Here is a 22307-nt window from a genome sequence, read left to right on the forward strand (position 1 = left end):
ACATGATTCCGTATATGTTATTTAATAGTGTTGATGTCTTCACTATTATGCTACAATGTAGGAAATAGTCAAAATTAAGAATGAGTTGGTGTCCGAGCTTTTGACTGGTACTGTATACTAGGCGCACTTGATCTCACATGCCCAACTAGAAGAGCATAGGTAGGCTACGGAAGTTGAAGTAGCGAATTCTGAGTTTGTGAATGATGTGACGTGCTTTTAATACAATGGGTAGGCCTAGGCTAACCAATACAAAGCGGAAAGACCCCAATTTCTAACTCTGTAGGACAACAAAAAATATTTTCATTCCAAAGAAGTCTGTCTGACCGCCCACTCCCACCCGCAGCATGAAAAATGCTGACGGCGCCACAATGATCTGTCGGGATCCTCAGGTCCTGCGGTTATCCCATGGGAATGCAGTCCTCTATTTAAATGTTATCTGTACATTGGTTGAACTGATGCATAGTGCCATGATCAGTTTCTGATAGTCTTTCTTCCCCCCACCCTCAGTGGATATAGAGGTGGAGGACTACTACTCTGCCTTCCTGGAGATGGTGCGGAACCTTCTGGATGGCAACATGGAGCCGGCTCAGTACGAGGACTCCCTCCGGGAGATGTTCACCATCCATGCCTACACCGCCTTCACCATGGACAAACTCATCCAGAGCATCGTCAGGCAGGTCAGTAGCCCCTCATTACTGCTATTATTTTACACTAGGTTTGGGCTAGTAGCATAGCTAGCTTTTTGAACCTCCAGGTTTTTGTTTAAGCATTTTTTTAATAGGTTGTTTCTGCTGTTCTAGACCTTGTGCACTTTTCTCCACTCAGCCCTTCTTCTTTTCTGTGTCTGCAGCTCCAGCACATAGTGAGTGACGAGATCTGCGTGCAGGTGACAGACCTGTACTTAGCAGAGGGCACCAACGGGGCCACCGGAGGTCCCCTTCCCACCCAGACATCCAGAGCTTCCGCAGAGGGATGCTACCAGCGCAAGGCGGAACAGATCATGTCCGATGAGAATTGCTTCAAGGTAGATCGACCACTGTCAGGAAATAGTTTTTTTTTCTGTGATGTCTGTTTCTGACTATCGTACACATCTATAAATAAAAACTCTTAACGTTATCTTTCTCTCTTTCCTCTCCTGCCTTTCTTCCCTCGCTCTCGCCACAGCTTATGTTTCTAAAGAACAGAGGCCATGTTCAACTGACAGTGGAGCTTCTGGACACCGAGGAGGAGAACTCCGATGAACCCATGGAGGCAGAGGTAATAGACAGCACAGCACAAATATATGCTTTTATTTTCTCCTGTGTGAACCCAGGCACCTCTCAGCTTTCCGCCACTTAATTAGAGCACCTGTATTTTTTGTTATACTATATTTGACCAATGGCGAAGATTGTTGTCAATCTGTGAACACACCTAGTTGAAAGTTGTTTTTAGTGTTGTGGTAAACGGTAGATGTGTGTTATCACTGCTAATCTTTTATTTTGGCAGCTGGTCTGTGTATTGAGTGGAGTTGTTTTGTATTTTCTAGCGCTGGTCAGATTACGTGGGTCGCTACCTGAATTCTGACTCTACCTCTCCAGAGTTGCGGGAACACCTTGCTCAGAAACCTGTCTTCCTTCCCAGGTTAGTGTCACTCTATTTGAATATGCATTCTTTATTCTCTTTATTCTCCCTTTTCAAGGGAGAAGTGGTGCAAAATGCCTCAAATGAGAGTTAGCTTTGACTAGCCTAACCTGGAATCTTTTCTAATCAGGAACCTCCGTCGGATACGGAAGTACCAAAGGGGTAGGGAGCAGCTAGAGAAGGAGGCCAGCGAGGGAGAGAAAAAGTCCACAGAGAATGCTGAGAACCTTAAAATGGAATGTATGTTTAAGCTCAACTCCTACAAGATGGTTTATGTCTTCAAGTCTGAGGACTACATGTACCGACGCACTGCCTTGCTGCGAGCTCACCAGGTATTCACCTCTCCTCCCATTTACTCATATTCCTCTCCCACTTAGTGTAGTGGAGCTGTACATATTACCCTTTGTGGCCTCATCCTTTTAATGGGCACAATCCTATATGTGACTTGTTATTCTAGTCGGTTAAATTAGTAACCATCCTCTAAATCAGTGGTTCCCAAACTTTCACTCAGGCTCCCCTTCAAGCATTGGGTAACATTCCGCGCCCCCTCCTGCACCTGCAATGTCTATTTCTGACTGTTCACAACCTTCTTGTTGGTGGAGAGAACGTTTCTCAGCTTTAAAGCTTATTTTTAGCAATTGTACACATTTTGTCACATGTTGCAGAGAAAAATTGTAAGTTCTACATCTTGATTTATTACAATTTTATACGTTTTTCTATGTCAATTGTGTTTTCATGTGATAATTGAGTGACTCAAACATTACAACAAAATATATGGCTAAAAACATTCGCTGACATGAATTAGTTGATCTGGACATTTCTGATAGGTTATAAATTAGCTCTCTTATGCCGCGTTCACATGCAAATCGGAACTAGGAAACTCAAGCATTTCAGACTTGCTGATTCATTGAACACGGCACGTATAACTACAACCAGGTTAACAAGTTGGGAATGTCAGCGTTGCCTAGTTCCTACTAGTTTGTGAACGTAACATAAGCTATGCAATGACTGACATGACAAGGAAAACTGATGCACTACCCATTTTTGAAATTGCACCTTGTGCATTCTACTATTACAACTTTCAAGAGTACGTTGAAAGCTGGACTAAGTTCCTTTTTGGGGTGGGACCCAATTGCCCCCTCTGCCAAACCCTCGCGTGCCTCAGTTTGGGAACCACTGCTCTAAAGGACCACCAATTGTGTGAGCAATACCGTAGAAACCTATATTTGCTGTGTTGAGAGTTCTGTTTCTTTTAACGCAGTAGTATCATGACCACGGTGTCCCTCTCTCCTTTCCACCTGCAGTCACACGAGAGAGTGAGCACCCGGTTGCACAAGCGCTTCCAGGCCTGGGTCGACTCCTGGGTGAAGGAGCATGTCACTCGCGACATGGCCGCTGAGACCAACAAGTGGCTGATGGGAGAGGGGCGTGACGGCCTGGTGCCGTGCACCACCACCCGCGAGCTGGAGATCCTCCACTTCATGAACATCAACAAGTACCGTGTCAAATACGGCTCACCCTTCAAAGCACCATAACCCACCAGGATTGGAAGGGGGGTTTGGGATTATATACTAGGATGGGTCAGGAATGGGTGAGGAGGAGAGGGCATATCAACAACTTTCTAAGGCTGATATGGGAGCACAACACACAACTAGGTCTTACCAGGGGCAACTGGATCACTGTTTTTAACCAGCGGTTTTAGCTGTGCACACTTTTGCAGGGCCTTCGGTGCCAAAATGTAGGGAGTTGTTCTGTTGGTTGAAATCTAGCCACAGTCACTGACCTGAGCTCTTACCAGCAGACCAAACCACATCACAAATCATGGTCTTCGAGGGCTTTAAAAAAAGGCCTTTGGGACTTGCCCTGTGTGCTCCCTGGAGGTGCCTGCTAGGTTACAGCCTCACTTGCGCTCAGTCAGTAGGCTGGGGTTTGGTTGTTTGTTATTGACAGACATAGTAATATATGAAGCCATCAGAATAAGGATTCTGTTGTCGAAGATTACTTGTGACGGTGTAACTGCGGTATCCGTGGAAAATAGTTTTGGGGGATAAGTGCACTTAACTATGAATTGGATGGGGTTGAGTTTGCGTTGCCACGGTTTCAAGGGTGCATGGAGCTCAAAGCGGACTTTAGTTGAAACGATCTGGCACAGCCACGTCCCTGTGCTGGGGACAAATCACAATAACACATCACTTCAAAACGAGAACATGATGTTTCTTATTGTTCACCTTTCCTTTTCAAACACACGGGTGCATTAAGAGAACGAGGCCCGAGTCCCAAGCAGCGTTGTGGGGTGAAAAGCACTGTTGTGTTTCATGTAAAAAGACAAGTAGATTAGCCACACAACTCTGCTGTGTCTGACTGTAAAATTGTATAGCTTGTGAATGTCAGATTATGAAATGTATTGTGTGTGTGTGTATATATTTATTATAAGTATATAAACACAACTAATCCTGGCCAACCCTGATATTCAACCTTTTGAAGTTGCTGGCAATGCCCTACTACGCCAATACACCAGCTTGTACACATGAACCGAGATCATTATGGATGGACTATCCACACACTGTAAATAAACTGTACATAGTGTCAGACCTTTTTTATGACTAAGAACTGCGTTGTTGTGCTAGTAATACTTTCTAAGCTTACTGTGGACTTTAGTGAGAGGCTGAAGTTAGTACGTATATGAAAAATAAAAATGCAAGACAGTTTTTACCAAAGGGAGTTGATTATGATAGTTGTTTTTTGTTTTTCCTTACTGTTTTTTTTGTTGTTTGTAGTTAGAAATGTTCATTTGAAAAGTAGAAATGTATCCAGGTCTTTGTTTTTGAAATGGAAGTTTTATAAAATCTTAAATTTTTTTGAAGTTTGATTTTGGCTTTCATTTCAGTCTATCACTGCCCATGTGGATATGCTGAACAAACTCTCAATGGAGTGGAGCTGGGCTATTAGCGGATGGCCTGTATCCACAAAGCATCTCAGAAAAGGTCCTAGGAATCCTGTTTTAAAACCCGTTTTAAGCCAATCTCTATCAAATCGTTTCTGGATAATAATTAAGTACCTTATTGTGATTGTTTTCAATTAAAATGGTCAAAAATAATAAAATGGCTTCTTAGCAAAGACTTGCTAGGAGTGGTCTGAGTGGGGAGGGAAAAACTGAACTAGCTGTTATTGGTGGAGAGGTTTAGAACTCGTTATTGGTCTATTAACTAATGTACCGCATGGTGATGTCACAATGGAAAGGCTTAAGGTCCAACCCCCCAAATCAGGATGACATTTCAGGAAGTCTTTTCAAACAGCATTATCATTTTCATGATTTCTAAGTATTATTCCGACCGCATGGTGTGGAAACGTATATAAAACACAGAAAAATCACATGTTTTACTGCACTGGGTATTTTAATCTTCTCTAAAGTTGTTTGGCATGTGATACTGGATGTACACCGAGTGTACAAAACATTAACTGCTCTTTCCATGACAGACAGACCAGGTTAAAGCTACGATCCCTTATTGATGTCACTTCTTAAATCCACTTCAATCAGTGTAGATGAAGGGGAGGAGACAGATTTAAGGATTTTTAAGCTTTACGTAAAACGCTTTTCGACTTACTCAAAACGATTGTCAGGATCAAGTCTTACAATGCATCTACCACAGAGCGTTTTTCCTGTTGACTTTAGTTTTACCAAGGTTCTCAAACTATTGGTACTTAACGAACCTCTTACAAATGAATAAATATCCCATGAAAATGTTTTGGTGCAAAAGTCTTGGATGGTGAAACCAGCAGGTATCATAGACTGCCGTCTTTGTACCTTGAGTACCGATGTACATATTCTTCTGTTTTTAGCTGTCCAGGAAGCTGGCATTAGTTTGTGTGTGTGTGTGTGTGTGTGTGTGTATAAATATCTATCTCAGCAAAAAAAAGAAAAGTCACCTTTTCAGGACCCTGTCTTTCAAAGATAATTCATAAAAATCCAAATAACTTCTTAGGACACTGAAGAGGCCTTTCTACTTATTGACTCAAAAGATGCCCAGGGTCCCTGCTCATCTGCGTAAATGTGCCTTAGGCATGCTGCAAATGGGCATGAAGACAGCAGATGTGGGCAGGCCAATAAAGTACAATGTCTGTACTGTGAGACGACTAAGACCGTGCTACAGGGAGACAGGACGGACAGCTGATCATCCTCGCAGTGGCAGACTACGTGTAACAACACCTGCACAGGATCGGTACATCCGAACATCTCACCTGCTGGACAGGTACAGGATGGCAACAACTGCCCGAGTTACTCCAGGAACGCACAATCCCTCCATTTAGTGCTCAGACTGTCCGCAATAGGCTAAGAGAGGCTGGACTGAGTGCTTGTAGGCCTGTTGTAAGGCAGGTCCTCACAAGGCAACAACGTCGCCTATGGGCACAAACCCACCGTTGCTGGACCAAAAAAGTGCTCTTCACTGACAAGTCGAGATTTTGTCTCACCAGGGGTGATGGTTGGATTTGCATTTATCGTCGAAGGAATGAGTGTTACACCGAGGCTTGTACTCTGGAGCGGGATTGATGTGGAGGGTCTGGGGCGGTGTGTCACAGCATCATCGGACTGAGTTTGTTGTCATTGCAGGCAATCTCAACGCTGTGCGTTACAGGGAAGACATCCTCCTCCCTCATGTGGTACTCTTCCTGCAGGCTCATCGTGACATGACCATCCAGCATGACAATGCCACCAGTCATACTGCTCGTTCTGTGTGTGATTTCCTGTAAGACAGGAATGTCAGTGTTCTGCCATGGCCAGCGCAGATCTCAATCCCATTGAGCATGTCTAGGACCTGTTGGATCTGAGGGTGAGCACTAGGGCCGTTCCCCCCCCAGAAATGTCAGGGAACTTGCAGGTGCCTTGTTGGAAGAGTGGGGTAATATCTCACAGCAAGAACTGGCAAATCTGGTGCAGTCCATGAGGAGGAGATGCAATGCAGTACTTAATACAGCTGGTGGCCTCACCAGATACTGTTACTTTTTTATTTTTACCCCCCCACCCCCTTGTTCAGGGACACATTATTTCGGTTCTGTCAAGTCACATGTCTGTGGATCTTTGTCTGTTTATGTCGAATCTTGTTATGTTCATACAAATATTTATACATGTTAAGTTTGCTGAAATTAAAGGCAGTTAAAAGTGAAAGGACGTTTATTTTTTTGCTGAGTTTATTAAAAAAATAAATTGACTGCACTGGGCCTTTAAGACACTGCTCAGACAAACTGAGGCAGGAGTAAAATCAATTCATAGAAGTTTCTACGCTTGTATTCACGACCGTTTTGAGCTACCGGAAAGGAAAGATGGTGATGACGCTCAACGACGTTGTAAATAATGTCGGAAAAACAATTTAGACGAGGCATCGGCAGCTATGAACTCTAGACAATCGCGGTAAATGTGACGATGGTAAAGAAAATATATACACTACTAGTCAAAAGTTTGGACACCTACTCATTCAAGGGTTTTTCTTTATTTTTACAATTTTCTTAATTGTAGAATAACAGTGAAGATGAAATAACACATATGGATTCCTATAGTAACCAAAAAAGTTTTTAACAAATAAAAATATATTTTAGATTCTTCAAAGTAGCCATCCTTTGCCTTGATGACAGCTTTGCACACTTGGCATTCTCTCAACCAGCTTCATGAGGTAGTCACATGGAATGTATTTCTATTAATAAATGATGTTCCTTGTTAATTTGTGGAATTCCTTTTTTATGAGTTTGAGGCAATCAGTTGTGTTGTGACAAGGTAGGGGTGGTATACAGAAGATATCCCTATCTGGTAAAAGACCACATCCATATTGTGGCAAGAACCACTCAAATAAGCAAAGAGAAAGGACATCCACCATTACTTTAAGACATGGTCAGTCAATCTGGAACATTTCAAGAACTAACATCAAGCTCTATGATGAAACTGGCTCTCATGAGGACCGCCACTGGAAAGGAAGAATTCGCAGACGAGTAGGTAAACCACCACTACCCTCTGTATTATTGGCCAACGTGCAATCATTGGAAAACAAACTAGAGGTAGACTATACTACCAATGGGACATTTAAAACTGTAATAGTTTATGTTTCACCGAGACTATACTGAACGACGACACTGATAATATAGAGCTGGCTGGCTTCTCCGTGTTTCGGCAGGACGGTGTGGGGATTGGGAGGGGGTCTATTTGTCAACTTCTGGTGCGCTATGTCTAATATTGAAGAATAATTGAGGTATTTCTCACCTGAGGTAGAATATCTCATGATAAGACTTCTCATTTATATTATTCGTAGCCATCTATTTAAACCGATGCTGGCACGAAGACCGCATTCGACGAGCTGTATAAGGCCATAAGCAAACAAGAAAATTCTCATCCAGAAGCGACGCTCTTAATGGCCGGGGACTTGAGTACAGGCAAACTTAAATCCTTTTGAACTCATTTCTACCATCATGTCACATGTGCAACCGGAGGGGGAAAAAAACTCTAGACTCTAGACCACCTTTACTCCACACACAGAGATGCATACAAAGCTCTTCCTCGCCCTCCATTTGGCAAATATGACCATAATTATATCCTCCTGATTCCTGCTTACATTCAAAAACTAAATCATGAACTACCAGTGACTCGCTCAATACGGAAGTGGTCAGACGACGCGGATGCTACGCTGCAGGACTGTTTTGCTACCACAGACTGGAATATGTTCTGGGATTCGTCCAATGGCACTGAGGAGTATACCACCTCAGTCACCGGCTTCAACAATAAGTGCATTGTTGACGTCGTCCCCACAGTGACCGTACGTACATTTCCCAACCAGAAGCCATGGATTACAAGCAATATCCGCATTGAGCTAAAGGCTAGAGCTAAAGGCTGCCTCTTTCAAGGCGCAGGACACTAATCCGGACGCTTATTAGAAATCCCGCTATGCTCTCAGACTAACCATCAAACAGGCAATGCGTAAATACAGGACTAAGATTGAATCCTACTACACCGGCTCTGACGCTCGTTGGATATGGCAGGGCTTGAGAACTATTACGGACTACAAAGAAAAACCCAGCCGTGAGCTGCCTAGTGATGCAAACCTACCAGACGAGCTAATTGCCTTTTATGCTTGCTTTGATGCAAGCAACACTGAAGCATGTATGAGAGCACCAGTTGTTCCAAATGACTGTATGGTCATGCTCTCCGCAACCTCAATCACACTCCCCACCTGGACGAAAGGAACACCTATGTGAGAAAGCTGTTCATTGACTACAGCTCAGTGTTCACCACCATAGGCCCCACAAAGCTCATCACTAAGCTAAGGACCCTGGGACTAAACACCTCCCTCAGCAACTGGATCCTGGACTTCCTGACGGGCTGCCCCCAGGTGGTTAGGGTAGGTAACAACACATCCGCCACACTGAACTTCAACACTGGGAGCCCCCAGGAGTGCGTGCTTTGTCCTCTCCTGTACTCCCTGTTCACACAACTTCGTGGCCAAGCACAACTCCAACACCATCATTAAGTTTGCTGACAACACAACAGTTGTAGGCCTGATCACCGACAACGATGAGACAGCCTATAGAGAGGAGGTCAGAAACCTGGCAGTGGGGTGCCAGGACAACAACCTCTCAATGTGAGCAAGACAAAGGAGCTAATCGTGGAATACAGGAAAGGAGGGCCAAACAGGGCCCCATTAACATTGACGGGACTGAAGTGGAGCGGGTCGAGAGTTTCAAGTTCCTTGGTGTCCACATCAACAACAAACTATCATGGTCCAAACACACCAAGACAGTTGTGAAGAGGGCACGACAACACCTTTTCCCCCGAAGGAGACTGAAAATATTTGTCATGTGTCCCCATTCTCAAAAACTTCTACAGCTGCCCCATGGAGAGAAGACTGACCGGTTCCATCACCGCCTGGTATGGCAACTGCCTGGCATCTGACCATAAGGCGCTACAGAGGGTAGTGCGTATGACTCAGTACGTCACTGGGGCCAAGCTTCCTGACATCCAGGATCTATATACTAGGTGTTGTCAGAGGAAGGCCCTAAAAATGGTCAAAGACTCCCATCACCCAAGTCATAGATTGTTCTCTCTGCTACCGGAGCGCCAAGTCTAGGACCAAAAGGCTCCTTAACAGCTTCTACCCCCCAGCCATAAGACTGCTGAATAACTAATCAAATGGCCACCCAGACTATGTACGTTTACTCACCCCCCATTGTTTGTACACTGCTGCTACTCTCTTGTGTATTATCTATGCAGAGTCACTTTACAAATTACCTCGACTAACCTGTACCCCTGCACATTGACTCGGTACCGGTAAATATTTTCTTAACTCTATTTCTTGAACTGCATTGTTGGTTAAGGGCTTGTAAGTAAGCATTTCACGGTAAGGTCTACTACACCTGTTGTATTTGGCGCATGTGACAAATAAAATTTGATTTGATCTTGCGCTTAGTGGGACTTTAATTTATTTTTCAACAGGACAATGTCCCAACACACCTCCAGGCTGTGTAAGGGCTATTTGACCAAGAAGGAGGGTGATGGAGTCCAGCATCAGATGGCCTGGCTTTAACAATCACTCGACCTCAACCCAATTGAGATAGTTGGGGATGAGTTGGACCACGGAGTGAATGAAAAGCAGCCAACAAGTGCTCAGCGTATGTGAGAACTCCTGCAAGACTGTTGGAAAAGCATTCCAGGTGAAGCTGGTTGAGAGAATGCCAAGAGTGTGCAAAGCTGTAATCAAGGCAAAGAGTGGCTACTTTGAAGAATCTCAAATATAAAATATATTTAGATTTGTTTAACACTTTTTTTGGTTACGACATGGCTCTGTGTTATTTCATAGTTTTGATGTCTTCACTATTATTCTACAATGTAGAAAATAAAGTAAAGAGAAACCCTTGAATGAGTCGGTTTGTCCAAACTTTTGACTGGTACCCTATATCACTTTCACCTGACACGATCACTTTGCCTACTCTTAATTATTGGCTAATATGTTTTCATGCGTACCGTTATATCAACACACTCGTCACTCCCGTTTAGCTACTCTAAATCGCTTGGCAAAGTTGTCAAGTCACTTGCTGATAATGTTGCATAAAATCTTTGAAAGCGCTATCATTTTCATTGAACTAAATCAAAGTTAATAGGCCCTAGATGCCTTCAATTGCCCAATTTATAGGCATGCGTGCCCAATTTAGGCATATTTTAAACAATGTGATATTGTGCTCCAAATAGATGACTTAAAATAACATGTAGGTTAAATAATATATATTTTTTAAACAGCTTATTTATTAGCCAGTGTGGTTAGGTATATTATTTTCAAAAGTGCAAGATACTGTTGCATGTAGGTCTAGATTATTTATGCATTGATCATATAGGAATATCAAAACATTCTTTCAACAACTCCACTGACTTGCTGTCCTTTTCTATTATCAAGACACCTACTGGTTAGGACAGTTTGCGAAATATGTTCTACACTGAGACGCTTTGTGGATACGCCCTCAGTTCATTCTTGCAGTCCCTAGGCAGCAAGAAGAATTGAACAAAGTATATTTTCTTCGCAAAGGTCTCCCACCCTGGATAGATTTCTTCTGTGTGTGTATGTATATGTGTGTATATATATATATATATATATATATATATATATGTATATGTATATATATATATATATATATACACATATATATATATATATATATATATACACACATATATATACACATATATATATATATACACACATATATATATATATATATACAGTGCCTTGCGAAAGTATTCGGCCCCCTTGAACTTTGCGACCTTTTGCCACATTTCAGGCTTCAAACAGAAAGATATAAAACTGTATTTTTTTGTGAAGAATCAACAACAAGTGGGACACAATCATGAAGTGGAACGACATTTATTGGATATTTCAAACTTTTGTAACAAATCAAAAACTGAAAAATTGGGCGTGCAAAATTATTCAGCCCCTTTAAGTTAATACTTTGTAGCGCCACCTTTTGCTGCGATTACAGCTGTAAGTCGCTTGGGGTATGTCTCTATCAGTTTTGCACATCGAGAGACTGAAAGTTTTTTCCCATTCCTCCTTGCAAAACAGCTCGAGCTCAGTGAGGTTGGATGGAGAGCATTTGTGAACAGCAGTTTTCAGTTCTTTCCACAGATTCTTGATTGGATTCAGGTCTGGACTTTGACTTGGCCATTCTAACACCTGGATATGTTTATTTTTGAACCATTCCATTGTAGATTTTGCTTTATGTTTTGGATCATTGTCTTGTTGGAAGACAAATCTCCGTCCCAGTCTCAGGTCTTTTGCAGACTCCATCAGGTTTTCTTCCAGAATGGTCCTGTATTTGGCTCCATCCATCTTCCCATCAATTTTAACCATCTTCCCTGTCCCTGCTGAAGAAAAGCAGGCCCAAACCATGATGCTGCCACCACCATGTTTGACAGTGGGGATGGTGTGTTCAGGGTGATGAGCTGTGTTGCTTTTACGCCAAACATAACGTCTTGCATTTTTGCCAAAAAGTTCAATTTTGGTTTCATCTGACCAGAGCACCTTCTTCCACATGTTTGGTGTGTCTCCCAGGTGGCTTGTGGCAAACTTTAAACAACACTTTTTATGGATATCTTTAAGAAATGGCTTTCTTCTTGCCACTCTTCCATAAAGGCCAGATTTGTGCAATATACGACTGATTGTTGTCCTATGGACAGAGTCTCCCACCTCAGCTGTCGATCTCTGCAGTTCATCCAGAGTGATCATGGGCATCTTGGCTGCATCTCTGATCAGCCTTCTCCTTGTATGAGCTGAAAGTTTAGAGGGACGGCCAGGTCTTGGTAGATTTGCAGTGGTCTGATACTCCTTCCATTTCAATATTATCGCTTGCACAGTGCTCCTTGGGATGTTTAAAGCTTGGGAAATCTTTTTGTATCCAAATCCGGCTTTAAACTTCTTCACAACAGTATCTCGGACCTGCCTGGTGTGTTCCTTGTTCTTCATGATGCTCTCTGCGCTTTTAACGGACCTCTGAGACTATCACAGTGCAGGTGCATTTATACGGAGACTTGATTACACACAGGTGGATTGTATTTATCATCATTAGTCATTTAGGTCAACATTGGATCATTCAGAGATCCTCACTGAACTTCTGGAGAGAGTTTGCTGCACTGAAAGTAAAGGGGCTGAATAATTTTGCACGCCCAATTTTTCAGTTTTGATTTGTTAAAAAAGTTTGAAATATCCAATAAATGTCGTTCCACTTCATGATTGTGTCCCACTTGTTGTTGATTCTTCACAAAAAAATACAGTTTTATATCTTTCTGTTTGAAGCCTGAAATGTGGCAAAAGGTCGCAAAGTTCAAGGGGGCCGAATACTTTCGCAAGGCACTGTACATATATATATATATATATATATATATATATATATATATATACACATATATATATATATATATACACATATATATATATATATATATATATATATATATATATATATATATATATATATATATATATATATATATATATATATATATATACATACACACACACACAGTACCAGTCAAAAGTTTGGACACAAATGCGCTTTCAAGGATTTTCCTTTATTTTTACAATTTTCTACATTGTTAAATAGTAGTGAAGACATAAAATATGAAATAACACATATGGAATCATGTAGTACCCCAAAAAGTGTTAAATAACTCTAAATATATTAGATTCTTTGAGTGTGCAAAGCTTTCATCAAGGCAAAGGGTGGCTATTTGAAGAATCTCAAATATAAAATTATATTTAGATTTGTTTAACACTTTTTTGGTTACTACATGATTCTATGTGTTATTTCATAGTTTTGATGTCTTCACTATTATTCTACAGTGTAGATAATAGTAAAAAATTAAGAAAAACCCTTGAATGAGTAGGTGTTCTAAAACTTTTGACCGTGTGTGTGTGTGTGTGTGTGTGTGTGTGTGCACAAAAAAAACAACGAAAAAGTCACGAGCATGTATTTTCTGTGGATCATAGCCCCTTTATTTCAACATTATTTAAAATAATAATAAAAAATGACATTTGTAGCTGATATACCCTGTCTTGACGGTTTGTTTAAATATATATATATATTTGAAGCCTGTAATGGACACAAACACAGTATGTAGCTACTAAACAAAATGCAGATAATTTTGTGTGTGTGGGTTACAGAGATGAGGTAGTCATTCAAAAATCATGTTAAACACTATTATTGCACACAGAGTGAGTCCATGCTACTTACCTGACTTGTTAAGAAAATGTTTACTCCTGAACTTATTTAGGCTTGCCATAACAAAGGGGTTGAATACTTATTGACTCAAGACATGTCAGCTTTCCATTCTTTATTCATTTATAAACATTTCAAAAATCATAATTCCACTTTGTGATTATGTCTTATTGTGTGTAGGCCACCTCTCCGAAGAGGGAAGTTGGAGGGAGAATCGGCAACACACTAGAAAGGTGTATGTAGTCGATCAGTTTACTTTTTTCGTTTTTCGACCATGAAGAGCGCTAACACATTTTTGGCCGTAAGCCTTTGACAGTGTGTGCCCATGTCATTGACTGTATCATTGTTCATTCATTTTCATGTTGAGAACATAGGAACTATCCCAATCTGAGTCTATTGCTGACCACAGTCTTCTGTGTGGAGATTTGGTGGGCTATTTATTATAGTGTTATTTTAGTACTGTTTAGCCGCTGGGGGATGTTGTAGGATAGGATGTGTGTCTTGTTCCAAACGCAAAGAAATGCACACGCATGGAATGTTCTCATTTTCCAGCAGATGGCGTTGTTTCACCATCTAACTCAAGTTATATACCAGTGTACATTATAGTACATTATAGTTGTTGATGAGCAGCATTGCCCATAGAAAATAATTATAATATACCAGTAATGTAAAGTGGTCAACCAAAGTAGATTGTGATGGTAGTTGGTCTCAGTCACCAACAAAAAATGTACTAAATATATACTGGGAATGTTTGTGAATGTAAGTACATCTCCACTATATCTGTGTATTCCAAGGTGCATAGGCGCCTGAGCAATGGCATTAAAGGAGCAGCTGCATCCCCACTTTCAAAATAGAGGTGCAAACATGTTTTTTACCTGAGATGTGTCAACGTCCATTGGGTAATTTGTGATTTTCAATTATTAGTAATATTATGAGCTCGTCTATATTAAAAGGGATATGTGAATTTGATATATTATATAAAAATGAACAGATTGCATTTTGCACCACCTCCCCCTGTCGCCTCAAGATGAATGGTTTTGCCCAGTGGAAAGTTTTTCTTCCCTCCACGTTTGTATCGTTGTTTCATGTCCAATGATGGGCACGGGCATGACTGACTCGTCTTCGATGTATAGCAGCCTCTGGGAGAATCTCAATTGCTTGCGTCCTCTCTCCTCGCCTCCTTCTCAAAACCCATTGGTGGAGAAGGTCAGAGGGTAGGGACCTCTGGCTTTCTCATCCAATGGATTTTGAGAAGGAGAGTATGCAAGGAGGATGCAATTGAGATTCTCCCACTGACTCTGAGTAGCCTTCCATCAGCCTACGTAAGGTTGCACCTTTTCAGGAAACTGCATGTGCGGTAGCTAATATTACATGATTAAATCTGTAATAAAAAAAGAATCCCCAAGCTGTTTACATTCTGCATTTTTGCCATCTATTTTCTCAACATCAATCGGTTAAATCACATTGTTAAAATGTTGTTTTTATTCAGTTACAAAAGTAAGAGTCCTGGCTGAGCCCCATATGCGAGCACACCGTGGCCACTTCGCGGTTACAATGTAGCCAAGCTGTGTCTGTGTGCGCCTATGCACAAATTGAAAAAAAAAACACACGGTAATTGTACCTCGATAAAACAGCTCTGCTTTGCTTGGTAAGTAATATCGCCCAAATAAGACATTTCTACCTTCGTTGCATCAAATATGTAGCTGTCTCTAAAACGACGTTGGAGGCGGTTTATGGTAGAGAAATTAACATTAAATTCTCTGGCGACAGCTCTAGTGGATATTGCTGCAGTCGGCATGCCAATTGCATGCTCCCTCAACTTCAGACATCTGTGGCGTTGTGTGACAAAACTGCACATTTTAGATGGGCCTTTTATTGTCCCCAGCACAAGGTGCACCTGTGTAATGATCATGCTGTTTAATCAGCTTCTAGGTATGCCACACCTGTCAGGTGGATTATCTTGGCAAAGGAGAAATGCTCACTAACGGGGATTGAAACAAATTTGTGCAAAACATTTTAGAGAAATAAGCTTTTTGTGCATGTGTTTTTTATTTCAGGTCATGAAACATAAGACCAACACTTTACATCTTGCGTTTATACTTTTTGTTCAGCTTAATATATTGTGGCTAAACCTATGAAAAACAGTTGTTCTGTTCATAAATATGGATTCCCTCTGTGATAAAACAGAAGAATTGCAGGATTCTTTTTTTTGCACCCCCACTTTCAGACAAAAACAGTCAGGCGTCTTGCCAAGATTGATTTAGGACATTTGGCTCATTACGTAAACAGTTACCAAGCTTGGTGTGTACAAAAAGTGGTTGGACATATCCTTTTATGAGCACCCGGTTGTGTCCGAAGACACCGAATAAGTTCCTTTCCTCATCCCGTCACTTTCCTGACCAATTATGGATGAAAATACTGGATCGGTTCCATTAAATTGCTCTCACAGACCAGTGGTCATGGAGAAAAAACGAGACAAAGAAAAAGCCCCTCAAGGTTATTGGGACATGCCATATAGGTCACACACTTGTTTTCAGTGCAGCTGTGTACATAATCTGATGGGTTGGGGCTGAGGGGACCTCACTGGGACTGAGCTCAGTCTGGCTGGCCAGCGAGCCCTGGGTGGTGCACCACAACTGGCACAGATCCGATGAGGCCGGACAGGTGAGAGATAAACCCAGTCCCCCACCCCTCTCTGTTCCCCCCTGACCCAGTTAGCACTTGTAGCGCCGGGGCCCTGACGAGGAGCCGGACTGACACATGCCCACAGAATCCCCCTTCTCCCACCGGCAGATGTAATGAGTTCTGTTAAAAGGGAAAGCAGGAGAGGGGGTTGTACTTTTCCCCAAAGTCCTTCTGCATGATTATGCCTCAGAGTGCATGCTTCCCAACTTCCAACAGTGTTTGAACGGCCCCTAATGGTGGCCCAGCGTATACAAAGTTTGACTCTCAGAGCAGGCTGCTGTTGGAACTACCGATTAGGTATTGTCTCTGAAACAAGAGGCTCCTCACTGTCAAAGCTGCCAATTAACTCACTGATTGGCAAACATTGGCGAATGCTGTTTACTTTTCCAGTATGTCATGGGACAGAGTCTTTTCTCTTCTGGAGCATGGGGGCAGATTTTCTCTCATTCATTCTCTGTCCAGTGCACTACGCAGCCAAGACAAAGTGCTCCTGGTACCTCAAAAAAGTCACCTTGGAACAGCAAGTCCCATCCTCATTCATTCTTTTTTCTTTGTTGCAACAATGTTCTTCTTTTCACAACTGCAGTGTGGGTATTCTCTGCACACTCTACCCGGGGGATACTCCAGATCTGAACTATAATGAGGGCTTTCTGTGCTGTGTTGAGGCCCCCCACCTCCCGGCTCCTCCACAGCAATGGGATTAGTCAGGAGCAGTCTGGCAATTTTGCATAACCACTGCAGCCTTCTGTAGTACAGTCACTCTCAAGCACTCTACCAAAGTTTCCGCACACCAATTTTCAATGTACGTGTGCATTGTTATAGCAAACAAATGCTTTTTATCCGTAACAAAACTGAATCAGTCACAGCGTAGATGGTGGATTCTGGCCCACCTTTACTCCACACACAGAGTGGCATACAAAGCTCTCCCTCGCCCCCCATTTGGCAAATCTGATCATAATTCTATCCTCTTGATTCCCGTGACAAGCAAATATTAAAGCAGGAAGTACCAGTGACTAGATCCATAAAAAAGTGGTCAGATGAAGCAGATGCTAAGCAACAGGACTATTTTGCTAGCACAGACTGGAATATGTTCTGGGATTCCTCCAATGAAATTGAGGAGTACACCACATCAGTCATTGGCTTCATTAATAAGAGCACCGATGATGTCGTACCCACAGTGACCGTACGTGCATACCCCAACCAGAAGCCATGGATTACAGGCAACATCTGCACTGAGCTAAAGGCTAGAGCTGCCGCTTTCGAGGAGCGGGACTCTAACCCAGAGGCTTATAAGAAATCCCACTATGCCCTCAGATGAACCATCAAACAGGCAAAGCAGGACTAAGATCGAATCGTACACCGGGTCTGCCGCTCGTCGGATGTGGCAGGGCTTGCAAACCTTTACAGACTATAAAGGGAAGCACAGCCAAGAGCTGCCCAGTGACCCGAGCCTACCAGACGAGCTAACTGCTTCTATGTTCGCTTCGAGGCAAATAACACTGAAACATGCATGAGAGCCCCAGCTGTTCCAGAATACTGTGTGATCACGCTCTCCGCAGCCGATGACCTTTAAACAGGTCAACATTCACAAGGCCGCAGGGCCAGACGGATTACCAGGACGTGTACTGCGAGTATGCGCTGACCAACTGGCAAGTGTCTTCACTGACATTTTCATCCTCTCCCTGTCCGAGTCTGTAATACCAACATGTTTTAAGCAGACCACAATAGTGCCTGTGCCCAAGAACACTAAGGTAACCTGCCTAAATGACTAGCGACCTGTAGCACTTACGTCTGTAGCCATGAAGTGCTTTGAAAGGCTGGTCATGGCTCACATCAACACCATTATTCCAGAAACCCTAGACCCATTCCAATTTGCATACGGCCCCAACAGATCCACAGACGATGCAATCTCTATTGCACTCCACACTGCCCTTTCCCACCTGGACAAAAGGAACACCTATGTAAGAATGCTATTCATTGACTACAGCTCAGCGTTCAACACCATAGTGCCCTCAAAGCTCATCTATAAGCTAAAGACCCTGGGACTAAACACCTCCCTCTGCAACTCGATCCTGGTCTTCCTGACGGGCCGCCCCCAGGTTGTAAGGGTAGGTAACTACACATCCGCCACTCCAGGCTGTGTAAGGGCTATTTTATCAAGAAGGACAGTGATGGTGCAGCATCAGATGACCTGGCCTCCACAATCTCCCAACCTCAACCAAATTGAGAGAGTTTGGGATGATTCGGACGGCCACACATCCGCCTGTTCACTCATGACTGCATGGCCAGGCACGACTCCAACACCATCATTAACCCTTGTGTTGTCTTAAGGGTAAAAAAGTATCTGCCGCTAACAGCAGAAAAAAAACTAAATTATATTTTTTCAGCTTGAAATTTGATGACTTTTCCTAGAATGACCCCAACATTAGAAAAAGTGAAACATCGCCTTTGTTCATATTTCCATGAAAGCTGTACACCACCAGGGTACAAAGATTGTCTTTGGATCATTTTTGACCCGGCAGTTATAAAATCATTTACGCACCACAAAAATCAGAAAGACACACACACACACACACAATGAGAAATTAAGATTGTGTGCTACTTATTGAACTCAGCCAGCAGCTCCTGAAGAGGAAGATCACCATGGTTGGCACAGTTAAAAAGAACAAGCCTGAGCTCCACCTGCACTCCTCGCAACAAGGGGGAGAGAGGCCTTCTCATCAAAGTTTGCCTTCACCCCACCACCACTCTAATTTCTTACCTCCCAAAGAGTAACAAGAATGTGGTCCTCCTGAGCACACTGCACAAAACGGCTGAAATCAGTGATCGTGGGACATCAACCACAACAAAGGAGGCGTGGACAACCTGGACAAGGTGATTGGAACTTACAGATGCAGAAGGATGACTGCTTGCTGGCCCCTGGTCATCTTCCATAACATCATTGATGTGTCCTCATGGAACAAGATCAACCCTACCTGATAAGTGGAACAAGATAAGGGTGTTCCTGGAGCAGCTTAAAAAGGCACTTGTAACCCCACACATTCAAAGAAGGGAGCGCTTCCCCTGCACAGCAGCCTCTGCAGCGCTTGTGAAAGCTGTTCAGGGGGATGAATCTTGTCCTGATCCACCTGAGGCTGCAGCTGGAGCAGGCAAGAGGAGGAGATGCACATTCTGCTCCCAAAAGAAGTACTGTAAAACAAATACTATGTGCTACACATGTGATAAATACAGTTGAAGTCGGAAGTTTACATACACCTTAGCCAAATACATTTAAACTCTGTTTTTCACAATTCCTGACATTTAATCCTAGTACAATTTCCCTGTCGTAGGTCAGTTAGGATCATCACTTTATTTTAAGAATGTGAAATGTCAGAGTAATAGTAGAGAATTTTTTTATTTCAGCTTTTATTTATTTCATCACATTCCCAGTGGGTCAGAAGTTTACATACACTCAATTAGTATTTGGTAGCATTTCCTTTACATTTTTTAAAACTTGGGTCATATGTTTTGGGTAGCTTTCCACAAGCTTCCCACAATAAGTTGGGTGAATTTTGGCCACAGAGCTGGTGTAACTGAGTCAGGTTTGTTGGCCTCCTTGCTCGCACACACTTTTTCAGTTCTGCCCACAAATTTTCTATGGGATTGAGGCTAGGGCTTTGTGATGGCCACTCCAATACCTTGACTTTGACTTTGTTGTCCTTAAGCCATTTTGTCACAACTTTGGAAGTATGCTTGGGGTCATTGTCCATTTGAAAGACCCATTTGTGACCAAGCTTTAACTTCCTGACTGACGTCTTGAAATGTTGCTTCAATATATCCACCTAATTTTCCTTCCTCATGATGCCATCTATTTTGTGAGGTGCACTTGTCCCTACTGCAGCAAAGCACCCCCACAACATGATGCTGCCACCCCCATGCTTCACCATTGGTATGGTGTTCTTCGGCTTGCAAGCATCCCTCTTTTTCCTCCTAGCATAACCATGGTCATTATGTCCAAACAGCTCTATTTTTGTTTCATCAGACCAGAGCACATTTCCCTGAAAAGGAAGATCTTTGTCCCCATGTGCAGTTGCAAACCGTAGTCTGGCTTTTTTATGGTGGTTTTAGAGCAGAAGATCACTTCCTTGCGGAGTGGCCTTTCAGGTTATGTCGATATAGGACTCGTTTTACTGTGGATATAGATACTTTTGCAGCTGTTTCCTCCAGCATCTTCACAGGTCCTTTGATATTGTTCTGGGATTGATTTGCACTTTTCGCACCAAAGTACGTTCATCTCTAGGAGACAAAACATGTCTTCTTCCTGAGCGTTATGATGGCTGCATGGTCCCATAGTGTTTATACTTGTGTACTATTGTTTGTACAGATGAACGTGGCACCTTCAGGCATTTAGAAATTGCTCCCAAGGATGAACCAGACTTGTGGAGGTCTACAATTTTTTTCTGAGGTCTTGGCTGATTTATTTAGATTTTCCCATGATGTCAAGCAAAGAGGCACTGAGTTTGAAGGTAGGCCTTGCAATACATCCACAAGTACACTTCCAATTGACTCAAATCATGTCAATTAGCCTATCAGAAGCTTCTAAAGCCATGACATCATTTTCTGGAATTTTCCAAGCTGTTAAAAGGCACAGTCAACTTAGTGTATGTAAACTTCTGACCCACTGAAATTGTGATACAGTGAATTATAAGTTAAATAATCTGTCTGCAAACAATTGTTGGTAACATTTCTTGTGTCATGCACAAAGAAGATGTCCTAACCGACTTGCCAAAAATTATAGTTTGTTAACAAGAAATCTGTGGAGTGGTTGAAAAACTAGTTTTAATGACTCCAATCTAAGTGTATGTAAACTTCCGACTTCAACTGTACGTCTGCAAAGTCCATGCACACACACTTGCATACTGTCCTGCATGTGCTAATTAGAGTTGGATTCATGTTTTTGTTTTGAATCAATTATCTTATTTTATTCTTATTTATTGTTGTTGTTTTTACACCTTGGGTTGGGGCAATGGTTCAAAAAATGGGAGAAGACTAGTATTTTGTAGTTGAATTCCTCGTTGTACAGTACAGTATATGTACCAAGATGGCTTAGCAATCAGACGTCCTTTGTCCTCGTCGTGTATATGTATTTGTATATATATTTACATCTTTCTTCGCATATCTTTTATATATTTTCTTTTCCAAAAACTCAACTGTTTTGTACAACACGACTCCGACCAGAACATACCGGACCTATTTTTCTCTCCATTTCCCCGGAATTCAACCTCAAGCTCTGGACATTTACACCTGGATCTCGCAGCTAGCTAGCTGCTATCCGTGTGATTATTGGCTCACGTCGATCCCGGAGCAAACATCAATTATTCCAGAGCTAGCCAGCTGAAGAGTTCCATCAGCCACTCCTGGGCTACAAGCAACTATCCGGACCCGTTTTACTACCGATGCGGTACCCCACCGGCCCTTCACACCTGGACTACCGACGTTATCTGCCCGAGGGAGTTATCCAACTGGCCCCTCCATCGTGACGTTACCTGAACGCCCATCTGCGGCCCACTAATCGTTAGCTGTCTTATCGGCTGCTATCTGAATAGGTCTATTGGACAATTTTTCTTGGGTCACTATAACTATATCTATTTTGCCAATTGGATTGATCCCCTCTACCACACGGAACCCCACTAATCTACCGACGGAAACACACGAGGTGGCTAAAAACAGACCTCCATCCTATGCTAGCTTGCTACTGATGGCCCGGCTAGCTGTCTGAATCG

General features: G+C 42.5%; 1 protein-coding gene across 8 annotated transcripts in view; it reads left to right on the forward strand.

The window, feature by feature from the left end:
- The window catches only part of LOC139368400 (SIN3 transcription regulator family member Aa), a 30867-nt gene extending 26390 nt beyond the window's left edge, over positions 1–4477 (forward strand). For all 8 annotated transcript variants that reach the window (XM_071107272.1, XM_071107281.1, XM_071107288.1 and 5 more), the window contains 6 exons: positions 508–677; positions 851–1024; positions 1165–1257; positions 1526–1620; positions 1751–1952; positions 2925–4477. In XM_071107272.1, coding sequence (XP_070963373.1) covers positions 508–677; positions 851–1024; positions 1165–1257; positions 1526–1620; positions 1751–1952; positions 2925–3155 — 965 coding nt within the window. In that variant the 3' untranslated portion in view covers positions 3156–4477. The remainder of the gene's footprint in view (positions 1–507; positions 678–850; positions 1025–1164; positions 1258–1525; positions 1621–1750; positions 1953–2924) is intronic.
- Positions 4478–22307: the final 17830 nt, after the last annotated feature.

Source organism: Oncorhynchus clarkii, chromosome 2 (assembly GCF_045791955.1).
Source record: "Oncorhynchus clarkii lewisi isolate Uvic-CL-2024 chromosome 2, UVic_Ocla_1.0, whole genome shotgun sequence".
NCBI lineage: Eukaryota > Metazoa > Chordata > Actinopteri > Salmoniformes > Salmonidae > Oncorhynchus > Oncorhynchus clarkii.